Source organism: Desmodus rotundus, chromosome 3, assembly GCF_022682495.2.
Source record: "Desmodus rotundus isolate HL8 chromosome 3, HLdesRot8A.1, whole genome shotgun sequence".
Classification (NCBI taxonomy): domain Eukaryota; kingdom Metazoa; phylum Chordata; class Mammalia; order Chiroptera; family Phyllostomidae; genus Desmodus; species Desmodus rotundus.
The window spans coordinates 72,991,592-73,008,087 of NC_071389.1; the positions used below are offsets into that span (position 1 = coordinate 72,991,592).

Here is a 16,496-nt window from a genome sequence, read left to right on the forward strand (position 1 = left end):
GAATGTTTGTTCAAAGATTATTAAATCTGCTAGTGGGGCAAGAACTTCACAGAAGAAAACAAGTTCCCTGCACTGAGAACACAGTGTAAGAACCTATCAATGGCACATCAAATAAGGAAAAATCCAATAAATCTCAATCCAGGTGTCAATTACTCATATAAATTTTTTCTAGGAGCATACAATACTTTTATATTTTTGAAAAACTAAAGACTTTTTAAAACACCGTTCCTAAGCACACTGAGTAGAGCTGCAGTAGAATGACAGAAAGGACGAAGCACCACAAATACGGACTGACTGGGCACTCTGTGACCAGTGATGGCCACAAGAATAGGAAAGGCACTCTGTGACCAGTGATGGCCGCAAGAATAGGAAAGGCAGTAGACCGCAGTCTCCTGATTTCACAGAGCTGACTGCCCAACAAGGAAAACAAGTATGCCAACAAAAAAACATACAAGGGAAGATGCCATCACTCAGTCAGTTACCCAACATTTACAAAGTACCTACTGTATGTTAGGCATCATGGGAAAGGCTTAAGAAACCCACTGAGGGTTTTTAAAAAATTGAATAGCCAGCATCATGAAGCTAATAATTTAAATAGAGAGGTAGGCTTTACTGAAAAAATCATGTAAGTTAACCCCCAAATTACAACTCTGTGAAAGGCTGAGAGAGCAAATGACAAGCAACTGCACAGGAAGCGAAGGGAACCCAGAGACAGAATTACTGAGGACTGCTCAGGACTGTCAGAGAAAGCTCTACAGGACAGTAATAGTGAGGCCGAGACTTGGGGGTGAAAACAAGGGAGGTGGAACATTCCCAAAAAAGCATTTATGTACTGGGAGATGACAAGTAATTTAATGTGGTGGGAAAATTATAATAATATACCAATACCAGAGAGGCTGAAAAGACCAGGTAATTTATTAAGGGATTTAAATTCCATGCTATGACTTACTTACTGTTAGTTAGTTGTTGTTTTTTTTAATGAGAAAATCTAGAACATGTTTTTGTGCTAAGATGAAAAAGTTACAAAGACATGACAAAGTTTCACAGCAATAGGGGACGTACGTTGAGGACAGTCTTAAGTATAACATAGCTCGAAAGTAATGTAGAAATAGAAAATAAAACGTGGAGTTATTACATGTTTTAACAAAAAAATCTTCCTTTTTCTCCATCAGGCGCAAGCTTACCCCTATGACACTCAGTCCTTTGAGGTAGTCCTGACGAGGCTGGGCTTGAGGAACACATCCAGCCAGCACTATTTTCTTGTTCTCCTCTTGAGCTTTTCTAGAAGATTGAAAGAAGAAGAGTGTTAAATCTTCTGCTTGTAAGTATACCCATGGAAAGTGATGTTAGTGCATGTTAGTTCTCTAAATAATAACAAGCCCATCTAGCATGAAACTGGATTTTTCTTACAGCTGTTTAAAGAAAACATATTATAATAAGACTTCTGTATATGTCTGTTTATCAGGCCATAGATGTTATGGTACAGGAAGTATTCCGAGAACGACTAAATGAATGAATGAATGAATAGGCAGAATATAAAATACAATTTTAACAGCACCTGTGTTTCATTTCAATAACTTAGAGTACTTGGTATAATTTTTCCACTTGGAATCCTGAAAAAAACTTATTAACAGAATCAAAAAGATCTGACTTCTGTAGATTGCTTAACATATCCAAGAGAGTAATTGCCTGCCTCTGCCACCTGGTTTTACTTTTTTATCTGTACCAAGCACATCACTGCACACAAATGGTTTTCTTGTAATAAATGTGAAATACCTTATCACACAAAAAAATCTTTCCATTTACATTAACAATCTATATACAAAGAAGTAACATCTGGTTTCCTCAAGAACTGCAGCCATAACACACAGAATCCCTGCCAACCAGCCAAGAGAGTCTGTGAGGTCACCAATATTTAAGTTCAAATAAAAAGCCTGCTTACTATAAAGCAATTCAATTAATTATTAAGTACCTCTGAGACATGATGGTGAGTGTTTAAGGAACCAGACTGGAGGAAGACATGTGCCTTGTACTCAACAAGCTCCTGGTTTATAATAGATAAAATGTAGAAGGACCTAAGTAACATGGCATCATCCAAAAATATATAAATAAATAAATAAAAAACACCCTCAGTGACCAAAAGATGACAATGTATCATGGAGAGAAAAGAACAGGCACCTAGGAAAAGACAGTAAAGAGTTTCACCAAAAAATCAGGGAGAATGTTAAAGGGAAACAGAAGTTGGAGAGGATGAAAATGGAGGCAGAGAATGCCCTGGCCGTTGTTACACCATGCACAAAGCCAAGAAGAGAGAAAGCAGAAAGAAAGTATTTCATTACGAAAAGAATTTCTGAATCAGGGAGACTGACAGGGCTTATGTTGTAGAAGCAGTCCTAAGACACAGGCTGGAGAGTATTTAATTTAGTGGGCAATGGGGAAATCCCTCAAGTATGGGTAGCAGAGTGGACACAGAGTAGAGCCAAACTTTGAGAACATGACACTGGTGACAAGCTGCAAAATGAAATAAAAGGGAAAGAGAAGCCAAGAGATGGGGAAATTAAGTGAACACCCTTGACAAAGGGATATGAGGACCTGCATGCACGTGGAAGATTCACCATAGAGAGAAAAAGAGAGAGACAGAGAGATGGGGGGGCGGGGGGGGGGGGGGGCCGCAGCAGAGATGATTAAAGAAAAGAAGATTAGTTCTCTTTCTAAAATTTACTTGGGAAACCCCAAGAAAGAATCAAAAGTGATGCCAAGATCCTGAGTCTAAGGCATGGATTAGCAAATAGTTTCTATAAAGGGTCAGACAGTAAATACTTTAGGCTTTGCTGGTCACAAGTCCTTAACTCTGCCGCCTTAGAGCAGAAGTAGCCATACACAATACTTAACCAAAAGGCTGTGTCTGTGTTCCAATAAAACTCCATTTACAAAAACAAGCGGCAGGTCACATTTGATCCAAAGGCCAGAGTTTGCTGATCCTTAGCGGAAGAAAATAAAAAGGTAGCTTTTGGCTGTCAGGATAAGATGGCTGAGAACTGGAATAGCAAGTGAGAAAATCACATCGGACGCACTAAAGCTGAGAACCCACTAATGCCTATCGAGTCTCTGGAAATGCAATTCAGCTGGCTGGGAGTGAAGCTTAGGGTAGATTTTAGATTCCGAAGTGAGAATCCAATTGAGTACAAACCTTTAATGTTGTTTAGAGATGTAGAAATATTTCTATAGGATTAAAATATTGGTGTGGAAAACAAAAAAGAAGTAATATCACCAACAACATCATTGTATCAATAATAATAATCATGGTTAGCATCTATATGGCACCTCGTCATGGTAACCATTACATAGTTAGTTACATAACACATTTGACAACAGTAACAGCCAAAATATAACTGAGAAAAAAAATATTTGGATGACAGTACAAACATTAGAAAGGGTCATAAAACAGCCCAATAATGATTTTAAGGGAGTAAGCAGAAAACCAGAAAATAAAGGTTCAAAATAGAGATGCTTCATTAAGTCATTTATTTAAAATATCATTGATGTTTTTACTGAGTGACTTTAAAATGAGAAAATAGACCACAACTATAACCTAAGCCAAAACTCATACCCCAGTTATAGAATATTAATGCCACAGTTTATACGTGACCAAATAAAGTAGCAAAAGCTTTAAAGGCTTTTCTACTTAAAGAGTAGAATATTCTTGTTCTGAACATTCCCTTCTCACATCCTATTCTTTTTGTTTAGTGACTTTTGTTCAGGGTAATAAAAGCCAGAAACGTATCTTTAGAAACGTATCCAGCACAGGCATGTTTTTAAAACCTTTATCTTTCGAAATATAAATGCTGATAAAAATAATTCCTTAAGAAATTTTAAAATAGTATACATTTCCATGTCTTCATTTTAGATAACCTTGAAATGTTAATTAAAATGAAAATTGAATATAAAGTTAATTCCTTATAATCATTAATATTTTCTTGAAACATACTTCTAAATTAAAAGAGACATAGCCTTGTCTAGAGCGTTAACTTGAGTAATATAGAAAACAAAGAAATATTTCCCTTTTTGCCAAGTACCAAATGCAAACAATAATTTGTACAGAATCTTAAAATTCACGGCATCATAGAAAACACACGAGGATGACAATATCATTCCTTTATTCCACAAATGAGAAATTAAGATTTGAGAAGGAGCAATGATCAAGGCCCAAAGTTCCACACTTTGTGAAATCAGTGGTGGAGTTGGGATGAGTCCCCAAGATCTACTGGGCCCTTGAGCAGTATATTTTCATTATATTTCAGAACATAAATCAAACTTGAGTTTTGATTGTGTAATAAACTAATATTTGACAGTCCTTGTTTTCCTGAGTCTGGTGAGCAAAATAACAGTCTAATAAAAATGAAATAAATTCATGCATATATCAAGAAAAACATAGCTCTCTACAAGTAGCAAGTAAAAAGGAAATGTTTCTCCATGTTTATTTCTCTTATTCCTTATCTCTTTCATGCCAACTGACATTTAATCTACATAAAATACTCATAATAATGTCTAATCTTCAACCAAAATTTTTGTTCATGAAAGACTGTTTTAAAATATATATATCTGATTTTTTATTTCTAAATGTGTATTAATGCACTCCTAAAAAACCTCCTCACAACACCAAAAAGAGGGTGAAATCAGTCTGCGTCTATACAAAGGAAGCGTACTCTTAACTACTCCGCATATGATTACTGTTTGCATTCAAATATTCAAGTGAGAGGATACCTATTCTACGTGTTTATTTATGTGTAGGCATGGAGCTATGTGAAACGCATAAAAAACATCTCAGCAAATAATGCAAGAGAAAACGACTAAGGATCTGTAGCTGTGACACACTGCAATAACTCTGCCGTCCTTCCTGAATTCTGGACCAGCCAGTGAGGAGCAAACAGTGTGTCGAGACGATGCAACTCTGTCCTGACAGGACTGCTGTCAGGACTTGAGTGAGGCGAGGAGCTGCCAAACACTGAAAACAAAGTAACTCTAAGACTTGCTGGGACTCACTAATTTGAAAAAATAATCCAAGCGGATGTACTGAAACGTGTAACCTGGGATATCCTGAGACATCAAATCCAAAGTACTGGAGAATAATGTAATCTCAGGAGCACAAGACTGCATGATTATCTTAACCAACATTTTACGGGGCACATTTTATGCCCCATGAGAAGAAAGAATGCATTCCTCATTGCACCTAGAAAAGAAGAGTCCAAAGGGTAAAAGTTTCTCAACATCTGTAACAGTGGCAAAACAGAGTGGTCACCTAAGGCTTAAAAACCAGTCAAGAAATTCCCACTTGATTCACTAGCTTTCCTTTGTATTGTGCTTGCTGCCAATACAAGTTCTTGAGTTCGCCTACAAAAATGACTGTTTATTACGTCAGTAATTTAGCATTTCATTTTTCATTCTATCGTTCACTCATACATCACATGCCAGACACACACACACACACACAAATAAATAAGTAAAGAGACAGTCACTGATCTCAAGGAGTTCACAGTCTAGTGAAAAAGGAAGAAATGGGCCTTAGAACCCAGGTTTTCGCATGAAGGGAAAGAAGAGAGATCTGGAGGGAGCAAGGAATGCTGAGGCAGCCCTGAAGGAGAACCTGTATGCACTCCTGTAGAGAGACCTAAGGGTAACCGGGTATGAAGGAGAGGCAGCTTTCTCTGAAAGCAGGTGTACAACCCTGACACCAGATGAGGTCCCTGAGGGACCAGACCAGACCAGGGGCACAGGGGAGGCTGAGCAAGGCAGACCAGAAGTGTCATCCTCATCCTCATCCTCATCCACCGCCACCACCACAACATCCTGTCACTGTGCTTTCCTGTGCTCTAGGTACCAAGAGTCTGTGAATGACTGTGTTTGAAGAAAGGATTCTGTGACTTTAATTTAAGCAGAAAGAAGTGAGAATAAAACATAGATTTTTTTTTCCAGCTTCACTGAGGTATAAATGACAAGAATATAGAATTCTGTGAATAAGTTAAGGATATAAGGATAGCTGGTCACTATAGAAAGGGAGTTCCAATGAGAAGTGTAAAAAAGTTTTAAAAAGCTATAGAGGACACACAAGTGATGAGGGAAGGCGGTGAGAGCAAAGGCAGGAGGGACGGACAAGGAAGTACCTCCTGCAGAAATCCAAAAATGGGTGACTGGCGCTTGCACGTTGGGTAGAAACTAAGAAACACAGCAAACAGCACCGGGCAGGCCTAACTAGCTTCAGGGCTTCAAAGGGAACCAAGTGCAGAGAATGAGAATGATTCCTTAGGCTAGAGTAATACACTTCTCTCTGAATTCTGCCAGGCCGACCACCAAAAGTCATTCTCCCTAGAAGTCAGGAAATTAGCATTTCCCCAGGTTGAGAGAGACAGGGATTGCAAGTGTGGGAATCCTTGTAATTCGAGGATGCTGGCTGCTGTTGACCATGGTCTGATGTGCCTCCATGAGAAACTGAATTGGTGAATGGGGTTATTACAAGTCCAGTCCCTGGGTCCATTTACTTCTAGGTTCTAATCTATGAAATCAAGTTTCTGAACCTGCAAAACTTGAGGTTCATACCCTGAAAAATATTGACAACACCTACTTATGTCATCCGGAAAGCCAGCTTGTCTCTATGACATGTTTCCACTCCTCTAAAACTGAAACTTCATTCCTGCAAGATAATCAGGTGTACATACTATCTGGTTTCTAAGCCCGCAGCTGAAAAGTTGTATCTGAAGTTCCAAAGGCCATAGGTTTGTTCTTTGATTCAGAAATTCAGCTCCAAGACATGTGTGCAAGTTAATGGTCAATAAATTAATGGCATGTGTATCCTTCCAGTTGTTTTTTCAAAAATCTTGGCATTTTTCTTAATAGCATCTTCTTCTCTCACACCCAATCCGTCAGCAAATCCCTCTGGCTGTACCTTGGAAGTACGTCCATGTTCCAACCACTTTTTACTACCTCCACGGCTACCACCCTGGTTTAAGCCACTAACATTTCTTCCCTGCTTCCTTCCACCTTTGTTCCCTTATAATTTAGTCTCAACACAGCAGCCAGAGTGATCTTTTTAAAATACAAACCAGGCCACAGCACTCCCCTCCCTCAAAGACTTCTCACTGATTAAAAGTCAAATATCTTAAAGATGGCCAAAGGGGCTCTACACTACCTGAGCATTCCCTGCATCTCCTGTACCTGCTACCACACTTTTCCTCAGAGTCTGCTCCAGCTACATTGGCCTTCTAGTTCTTCCTGGAAAATGGCAGGCAGACTCCCACAGCAGGCCTTTGCACTTGTCGTTTCCTCCACTAATAACACATTTTTGCCTAGGTTTCCTCATGCCTCACCTCCTTTCATCTGCCGGGCCCTGGCTCACAGGACGTCTGCTGCCCCGTTTTAAATTGCGGCACGCACACTCACACCACGGTCCTCACTGCTGCTTTATTTCTTCTTCACACTACCTCTCAGCTTCTCACATACTAGGTAATTTTCTCAACTTTTCATAGTCGTCCCTCACATGCCACACCCACAGAGTGCGATTTTGTGTGTTTTGGTTCACAAAGGTATTAACAGACTTAGAACACAGCCAGAACATTGTAGGAGCAAACAAAAGGGAGAGGGGAGGCATTCCAAATCTAGCCATGAGTTACAGGAAGGGGGGCATGGGCACATAAAGGAATACCACAGTCATGTGAGGAACACAGTCATGAAGTGAGTAAGAGCACAGGCTCTGGGGCCAGACTGCCTGGGTCCACACACAGGCTCTCTCCTGTTTTAACGTGGAAATTGTAGGTATACCAATTATCTCACCTCTCTGTGCTTTAATTTCTGCATTTGTAACAGAAGTTTCTACCTCATGAAGTGGTTGTGACAGTTAAATGAGTGAGTAAATGAAATGCACTTTAAAAAGTGCTAGCACATAGTAAAGACTTTTATAAATGTTTACTATTTAAAAGAACTATGAAAATCTACAAATACTGACACAGACATATGTGCATAATACATGAGGTTACAGAAAACACCAAGTTAAACTTTCAGTCAAGATGGCAGTGTCTGCAGACATGGCTCACCTCTTCCTACAACCACATCAAAATTACAACTAAAATAGAGAACAACCAGCAATCAGAACCATCAGAAATTGAGTAGAATGGAAGCCTGACAACTAAGGAAATAAAGAAAACACATCCATCCAGGCTGGTAGGAGGGGCACAGACATAGAATGGGCTAGTTCCTCACCCACATGTAATAGATAAAAATTCGGGAGGGATATCTTGGGAACAAGGAGTCCAAGCCCCACATCAGGCACCCAGCCCAGGGTTCCAGTGCCAGGAAGACAAGTCCTCACAACTTCTGGCTGCAAAAACCACTGGAGATTGAGTTAGTGGAAGAAAATTCTAGAGCCCCAAGCAGTTCCTCTTAAATAACCCCCGCACAGAGTCACCTACTCACACTCACTCCCTCTGAGCTCCAACACTAGGGTAGCAGCTTGAAAGGTACCAGTGATACACAGGGAGACATTAGGGTGTCTGGCATCAAGGCAAGTGGAAGCCATTGCCCCTTTTCTAAACTCTCCCCCCACAGAGCCTATAAGCTGGTCCATATCTGAGGCTAACACTGTTTAACCAGCCTTGAAGATCTCCAGAGACTCTGCCCATCCAACTCATGGGCCCACCCAAGCTGCCGTTCCATAGGAATGGCTGATCTTGGTTCATGCTTCATAACTTCTTAAATCCTCTCAAACAAGCAACAGCTGGCCTCAGTGAGCCCCAGCCTGGCACTAGCAGCAGCCAGCCTAGAGTCACAGCTTGACTAGGCCTGGGAATTTCCAAGCCCAGCACAAGTAGCAGCCATCTCAGAATGCTTTATAATGCAGGCAGAGCGGCCCTAGGCAAAACTCAGGTGAGGTCAGACCTTGACCTGTTCCACCTGGGAAACCCCAAGGCCAGAGCACCTAGTGGACAGCTACACACCACGTAAGAGCACCACCAGCTGCCCCTGCACGGGTGACCTTCCATGGAGGGCAGGGTTGGTGGTCAGTGGTCACAGCCAGTCCTTGCAGCTGGGTGGACTGGGTGACCAAGGCTCAACTACAAAAGGAGGGTTTACTCAGCCTACACGAAGGGCACACCTCAAAAACCCAGCTTAGGTGATAGGAGAGGCTGTGCCACTGGACCCTACAGGACACCTACTACATTAGGCCACACTACTGAGACATGGAGTCAAAGCAGCTCTACCTAATACATAGAAACAAACACAGGGAGGCTGCCAAAATGAGGAGACCAAGAAGCATTGCCCAAATGAAAAAAACAGATCAAAACTCAAAAAAAAAAAAGCTAAACGAAATGGAGATAAGCAACCTATCAGTTGCAGAGTTCAAAACACTGGTTATAAGGATGCTCAAGGAACTTAATGAGGACCTCACCAGCATAAAACAGATCCAGTCAGAAAAGAAGGATTCACTAATTAAAATAAAGAACAATTTACAGGGAAACAACAGGAAAGTGGATAAAGCTAAGAATCAAAGTAATGATATGGAACATAAGGAAGCAAAAAATAACCAATGAGAACAAGAAGAAAAAAGAAGCCAAGAAAAGAAGGATAGTACAAGCAGTCTCTGGTACAACTTCAAGAGGTCCATCATTCGCATCACAGTGGTGCCAAAAAGAGAAGAGTTAGAGCAAGAAATTAAAAATCTACTCAAAAAAATAATGAAAGAAAAATTCCCTAATTTGACGAAGGAAATTGACATTCAAGTCCAGAAAGCACATAGACCCTCAAACAAGATGGATGCAAAGAGACCCACTCCAAGACACATAATCATTAAATTGCAAAAGGTTAAAGATAAAGAGAAAATCAAAAAAGCAGCAAAAGAAGTTAGTTACCTACAGGGGAATTCCCAGAAGACTGTCAGCTGATTTCTCATAAGAAACTTTGCAGCAATCTTGGCTGTATGTCCCCAGCTTTTCATGACTTTGTAATACTTCTTGCCAATCTCTTCTAGCCTGCAATGTTTCTTTTTTTCTTTCCTTCTTTCTTTTTTTTTTTTTTTGGTCTGTGATGCTCAGTGTCTTTACTTCTGAAGCACACATTGGACTCACTATATATTAACATCAAAAGGGGCTATCTAGAATAGAGTCATTCTTTTTAAAAATCTGAATTCTCACATTTTTATATAAGATCCAAAATGGCATGAAATGAAACTATACAATGTTATGAATAGTGTAACAACTGCTTTTAGAAAGCAAAATGAAAATAAAAAATTAGCAGTTGGGACTGTTGTCAACCTGGGGTTAATGTCTCAAAAGACATTTATTTTCATTTTGCTTTTTAAAAGCAGTTGTTACACTATTCATAGCATTGTATAGTTTCATTTCATGACATTCCAGGTCATACGAAAATTTAAGAATTCAGATTTTTAAAAAGAATGACTCCATTCTACATAGCCTCTTTTGATGCTAATATATAATGAGTCCAATGTGTGCTTCAGAAGTAAAGACACTGACCATCACAGACTAAAAACAAAAAAAAAAGAAAAGAAAAAACCCCAAAACTGTGCAGGCTAGAAGGGATTGGCAAGACATATACAAAGTCATGAAAAGCAAGTACCTACAGCCAAGATTGCTCTACCCAGCAACGCTACTATCATTCAGAACCGAAGAGCAGATAAAGAGTTTCCCAGACAAGGAAAAACTAAAGGAGTTCATCATCACCATATCATTATTATGTGAAATCTTAAAAGGACTTATTTAAGTAAAAGAAGGAGATCAAAACTATGAACAATAAAATGGCAAAGAATACATTTCTATGAACAATTGAATCTAAAAAACAATCTAGAACAGAGAACAGAATTGTGAATATGGAGAGTATTTTGATGGTTGTCAGATGGGAGGGGTGTGGAGGAATGGGTGAAGAAGTAAGAGAGTTAAGAAGTAAAAATAAGTAGTTACAGAATAGCCATGGGGATGTAAAGTACAGTATAGAAAATGGAGTAGCCAAAGAACTTATATGCATGACCCAAGGACATGAACAATGATGGGGGAATTGCCTCAGGGAGTGGGGGGTGCTAGGTAGAGGAGGGTAGAGGGGGGATATCAGGACAACTGTAACAGCATACTCAGTAAAATATAAAAAAATAAATAAGCCTTGACTAGTGTGGCTCAGTGGATTGAGGGCTGGCCTGAGAACCAAAGGGTCACCGTTTCAATTCCCAGTCAAAGCACATGCCTGGGTTGTGGGCCAGGTCCCTGATTGGGGGAGCACAAGAAGCAACCACACATTGATGTTTCTCTCCCTCTCTTTCTTCCTCCCTTCCCCTCTCTCTAGAAATAAATAAAATGTCCAAAATAAACAAAAATTAAAATTAAAAAAACCTTTAAAAAAATAAATACAATACTTGATAAACATTTAAAAAAGAAAGCATTATATTAAGTGCGAATATGGGTAAAAACTCTGACTTCTTGGGGAGAAAGGTCAAATGTGTTAACTTCTGCTCTCTGGATCATAGGAAAATAATTGAGTTTACAGCTTGAAGAACATATTTCATTTTACAGATGAGGAAGGTGAAATCCAAGTTTAGAAATCTAGATAGTACCTTGTGTGGTATGTACTTATAAATATTTGTTGAATGACCCAAAGCCACAGATAGTGACAAACCAGTGTTAGAAGCCAGGAGGACTCCTGACTCCTGGTCAACTGTTTTTGCAGTACTCATCCTCACATTTTCCCTACTTATATTAAGAAATGCCTTAAGATATAATCATAGTTGCGCGTAGGTCCAAAATCCAATATGCAAAGTGGGGGGTGGGAGAGAGGCAAATAAAAAAGAAAATACAAGTTATAGAACAGAATGTAAATTACGTCCCATTTTTACCAAGAAGGTATATACATAGAATAAATTGTGAAAGAAAATATTCCAAATTGCATTTAACTATCATTAAATAAAGAATTAAGAAAACAAAGAAGAAACTCATAAGACTATTCTTGAAAGCCTGACATCAAAACAGGGCATGGGAAAGAATTCACCAGCAGCTGGGGTAAGGCATCATCCCAGGACTGGGACCATTTAGGACGATGTATATGCCACAACCCTCCCTATATACATTCCAAACTTGCTCTAGGTAACCTCAAAGAGCTTCCCAAAGTTAGTAGAACTCCTCTTGGATAGGAACATTTCCCAATTGAACATATTTTAACAAAATGGTCAATATTCTCTATAGTATTCCTCGTAAGTGGAGATGTGACTTCTGCTTTATTTCCTCAGAGGCAGGGAGTTCATTATTTCAAAATTTCCTGTTTAATTACTGAACACCTGTTTTTGCCCATATATTCTTATTATTATACTCTATTTCAGATAGCTTCAAATCATGCGTCTAAATTTGCCCCCTTTCACTTCCCAAAGCTTTATTCTCTATGCTGGTCCTATCTCAAATCATGTTTGGTCAAACAAATGTGTAACCATTCTAAGGGAAATGTTTCTACAATACATGGCATGCTTACATTCCTTATCTGTGTGTGTATATGTGTATGTATATATTAGTCTGTCCATAAAGATGCAGTCATGTAATATGAAAAATAGAGACATTCATTGAAGAAGATACAAGAAACATTGTACGCAGGACAGTGAAGCCGCAGCCCCATTCAAAGTAGTCACCTTGGAACCTCACACATATCTTTGTTGATTGCAGCCCATACATGTTCACCATTCTCAGGTGTTCTGCTTGTTGCAGGCCTTCCAGAACGTGGATCACTTTCAGGAGATTCTCAACCATTGTCGAAGTGTTTGGACACACTTATATTTACGCTGCACTCATTGCATTGTCCCTGAAAGCCTTCTGAATTATCTGAATAGTTTCTGCAGAGGGATGTTAAAGCCTAACACAAAATTTGATGCAGATTCATTGCTCTACTCACTCAGTCATTTTGCATGTGACAGCCACACAGTACACATGCTCCCTCAACAACATCTGCAGCCCCCACTGACTAGTACAATGAAGTCATCATTGTTCACTCATGCGTATTCCAGTCCACTCTCCTTGGCTGCCAGGTTACATTAACATCACACAAACCGTTCTCATTACATTAACAATGGCTGGACTCTTTCCAGACGGACCTCACATAATATCCAGGGTCCGGCAGAATTAAGGCTTATTTGAGTGTGGTTGGTAGGGTACATGAATGTCCCACACAAAATGGACAGCAATTTGAACACTTCACCTAAAATGACATAGCGTGATTGAGTGTGATATTGTTATGTTACAGAATTACATGCTTACGATTTTGTAATAAAAGGTTTTGTAATAAAAAAGGGGCGCTATTTGTGCTGGACCCTGTACATATATGATGATTATATATTTAATGATTACTTTATATAATGTGATATATAGTGAATCTAACTGAACCTGTAGTTGATTGCCTTAGATACTCAGGTAGATATAGAATCTGATACCTGTAGGACACATTCAAAACTTTCTAGCCCTGTTGTTTCACATTATGAAACAGAAAACTAAGGACAGGAAAGATTAAGCATCTTGCCAGTGGTCAAAGTAAAGACAGTGCTGGCAGTCCTCCATCACTGCCCTTTACATAGACATAAAGAAGTCCTAAGCCAGAGCTTACCGAGACCCATAAGGCTGATGGCCCTGTAATAAATAATCTCAGTAAGCCATAATTTTGACTCTTCTCTTTCTTTAGTGTCAGCTATAACTTATCAAAATGTTATTTAACTTTTCACCTCAATCTACCGTGAACATTTCTAACTGTGATGCAACAAATCTATGAAAATTGTTGGAATAAGGGATGACAATCAACAACTTCATCTTATGTAAGATTTCACAAATTCATTTATAAAATATTTTGTGTCTATCATATGTACAATATATACTTACAGGCCTGTCAAATAGTAAGAGGAATTTGTGCTTCAAGGAATACACATGAAGTTGAAAAAGCTAAAAAAGAAATATGCAAATTGAAAAGAAATATAAATGTACACTTTAAGTAAATGGTTAGTTCATTAATAAGTACAGGTTAAAAAAACAGTATTAAAATGAGAAGAGAACCAACTGTATGGGAAAATATATTTGCCAATAATACCTTGGAAAAGGGTTTGATCTCCAAAATATATAAAGAACTCACATGACTCCACTCCAGGAAGACAAACAACCCAATTAAAAAATGGGCAAAAGACCTGAACAGACACTTCTCCAAGGAAGACACACACAGGTCCCAGAGATACATGAAAAGATGCTCAGCATTACTAGCCATCCGAGAGATGCAAATTAATACCACAATGAGATACCATCTCACACCGGTCAGAGTGGCCAATATAAACAAATCAACAAACAACAAATGATGGAGAGGATGAAGAGGAAAGGGAACCCGAGTGCACCGTTGGTGGGAATGCAGGCTGGTGCAGCCACTGTGGAAAACAGTATGGAAGTTCCTCAGAAAACTAAAAATGGAACTGCCCTTTGACCTGACAATTCCACTATTGGGATCATATCCTAAGAGCCTGGAAACACCAATCCAAAAGAACCTATGCACCCTGATATTCATAGCAGCACAATTTACAATAGCCAAGTGCTGGAAGGAACCTAAGTGCCCAAAAGTAAATGAATGGATCAAAAAACTATGGTACATTTACACAATGGAATATTACACAGCAGAAAGAAACAGGGAGCTCCTACTCTGTGAGACAGCATGGATGGAACTGGAGAGCATTATGCTAAGTGAAATAAGCCAGGCAGTAAAAGACAAATACCATATGATCTCACCTTTAAGTGGAACCTAATCAACAAAACAAAGAAGCAAGCAAAATATAACCAGATACATTGAAATTAAGAACAATCTGGCCTGGCTGATGTGGCTCAGTGGATTGTGCATGGGCTGCAGGCCAAAGGGCTGCCGGTTCGGTTCCCAGTCAGGGCGCATGCCTGGGTTGCGGGCCAGGTCCCCGGTGGGGGGGTCGTGAGAGGCAACCACACATTGATGTTTCTCTACCTCTCTTTCTCCCTCTCTTCTTCTCTAAGAATAAAGTCTTTAAAAAAAAAAAAAAAAAAAAAAAAAAAGAAATTAAGAACAATCTGACAGTAACCAGGGGGAGGGGGGAGGGGATAATTGGGGGAAAAGGGGGAAGGGTTTTCAGGAACAACTGTAAAGGACTCATGGACAAAACCAAAGGAGGGTGGAATCAGGGGAGGCAGGTGGTGATGGCTGGGGTGTGGGGCAGGGAATGGAGGGGGGGGGAATGCAGACAACTGTACTTGAACAACAATAAAACAATTTTAAAAATAAAAAATAAATGTTATTTTAGAATAAAAACACTAATTTACCATTGGAAAAAAAATAAGTACAAGTAAGTTTACACACTAGTAGACACCAAACTCTTTATCAAGGCATTCACCAGTAAGAGAGAGAGAGAAAGAGAGAGAGAAATGTACACAAATACAAAAGTACATACAATTGTATGTAAATAATACTAATATACTATATACATTACACAATACACCATAATATTACTATTTTTAAATGCTACGCTGCAAAAGAAAAGCAGTACTCCACGTTCAAACAGGAAAGAAGTCACTGCACATTCAAGCAAAGAGTTAGCAGAGCCTTCTTTTCTCATTGAAGGGCACCAGAATGTGCCACCCCAAAGTATGACACTTTGGCATAAGGATTATTTGAGCTGAAAGCAGTTTGGAAACAGCAGACTCGGGGGAAAGAGCTCTCTCTCCTCCCCTATCTGGCTAAAAGCAGGACATAAATTTCCATTTGGAAAGTTACCTCCCTCTCTAGTACCAGAAAGAAAACAACTCCAGAGACAACTCTGATCTGTATAACAAACCCCACTAAACAATCAATTGCCATGTATGTCCTAATCACCTTCCCATAATTTACCCCTCCCCCAAAAGTTTTGGTTTTACAAAAAACTTTGTCCTTTGTCTAAAGTCTTCCCCACTCTCTATCCCCTTTGTTAAAGTGGTATATGATCTCCAAATTCTAATTGCCTCCTATAATCACATTTCTTTGTGAACTCCCCGTGCTTATTTAAATCTTATTTTTCTTTTTTTCTTTCATCTGTCTTTTATCAGTTTGATTCTCAGGCCTCAACCCTTGAACCTAAGAGAATACACACAAAAAAAATTTCTTTTCCCCTATCTTACGTTATGAAGTCTAAGTTTCAGTGGTATTTTCGTGTCACTTCCAGATCCGAGATGATTGAAAAGTAGTGAAAAGCAGACCCCTGTATATATGATACCTCACTACATTTAAAACTACATTTAAGCCCTAGCTGGTGTGGCTCAGTGGACTGAGTGCTGGCCTGAGAACCAAAGGGCTGCAGGTTCAATTCCCAATCAGGGCACATGCAAGGGTTGTGACACAGGTCCCCAGTTGGGGGCACATGAGAGGGAACCACACATTGATGTTTCTCTCCCTCTTTTCCCCTGCCTTCCCCTCTCTACATAAATGAATAAACAAACAAACAA

General features: G+C 39.4%; 1 protein-coding gene across 3 annotated transcripts in view; it reads right to left on the reverse strand.

The window, feature by feature from the left end:
• The window catches only part of CDKAL1 (CDKAL1 threonylcarbamoyladenosine tRNA methylthiotransferase), a 626,103-nt gene that overhangs the window by 447,518 nt on the left and 162,089 nt on the right, over window positions 1-16,496 (reverse strand). For all 3 annotated transcript variants that reach the window (XM_053920194.1, XM_053920195.2, XM_053920193.2), the window contains one exon: window positions 1,185-1,281. In XM_053920194.1, coding sequence (XP_053776169.1) covers window positions 1,185-1,281 — 97 coding nt within the window. The remainder of the gene's footprint in view (window positions 1-1,184; window positions 1,282-16,496) is intronic.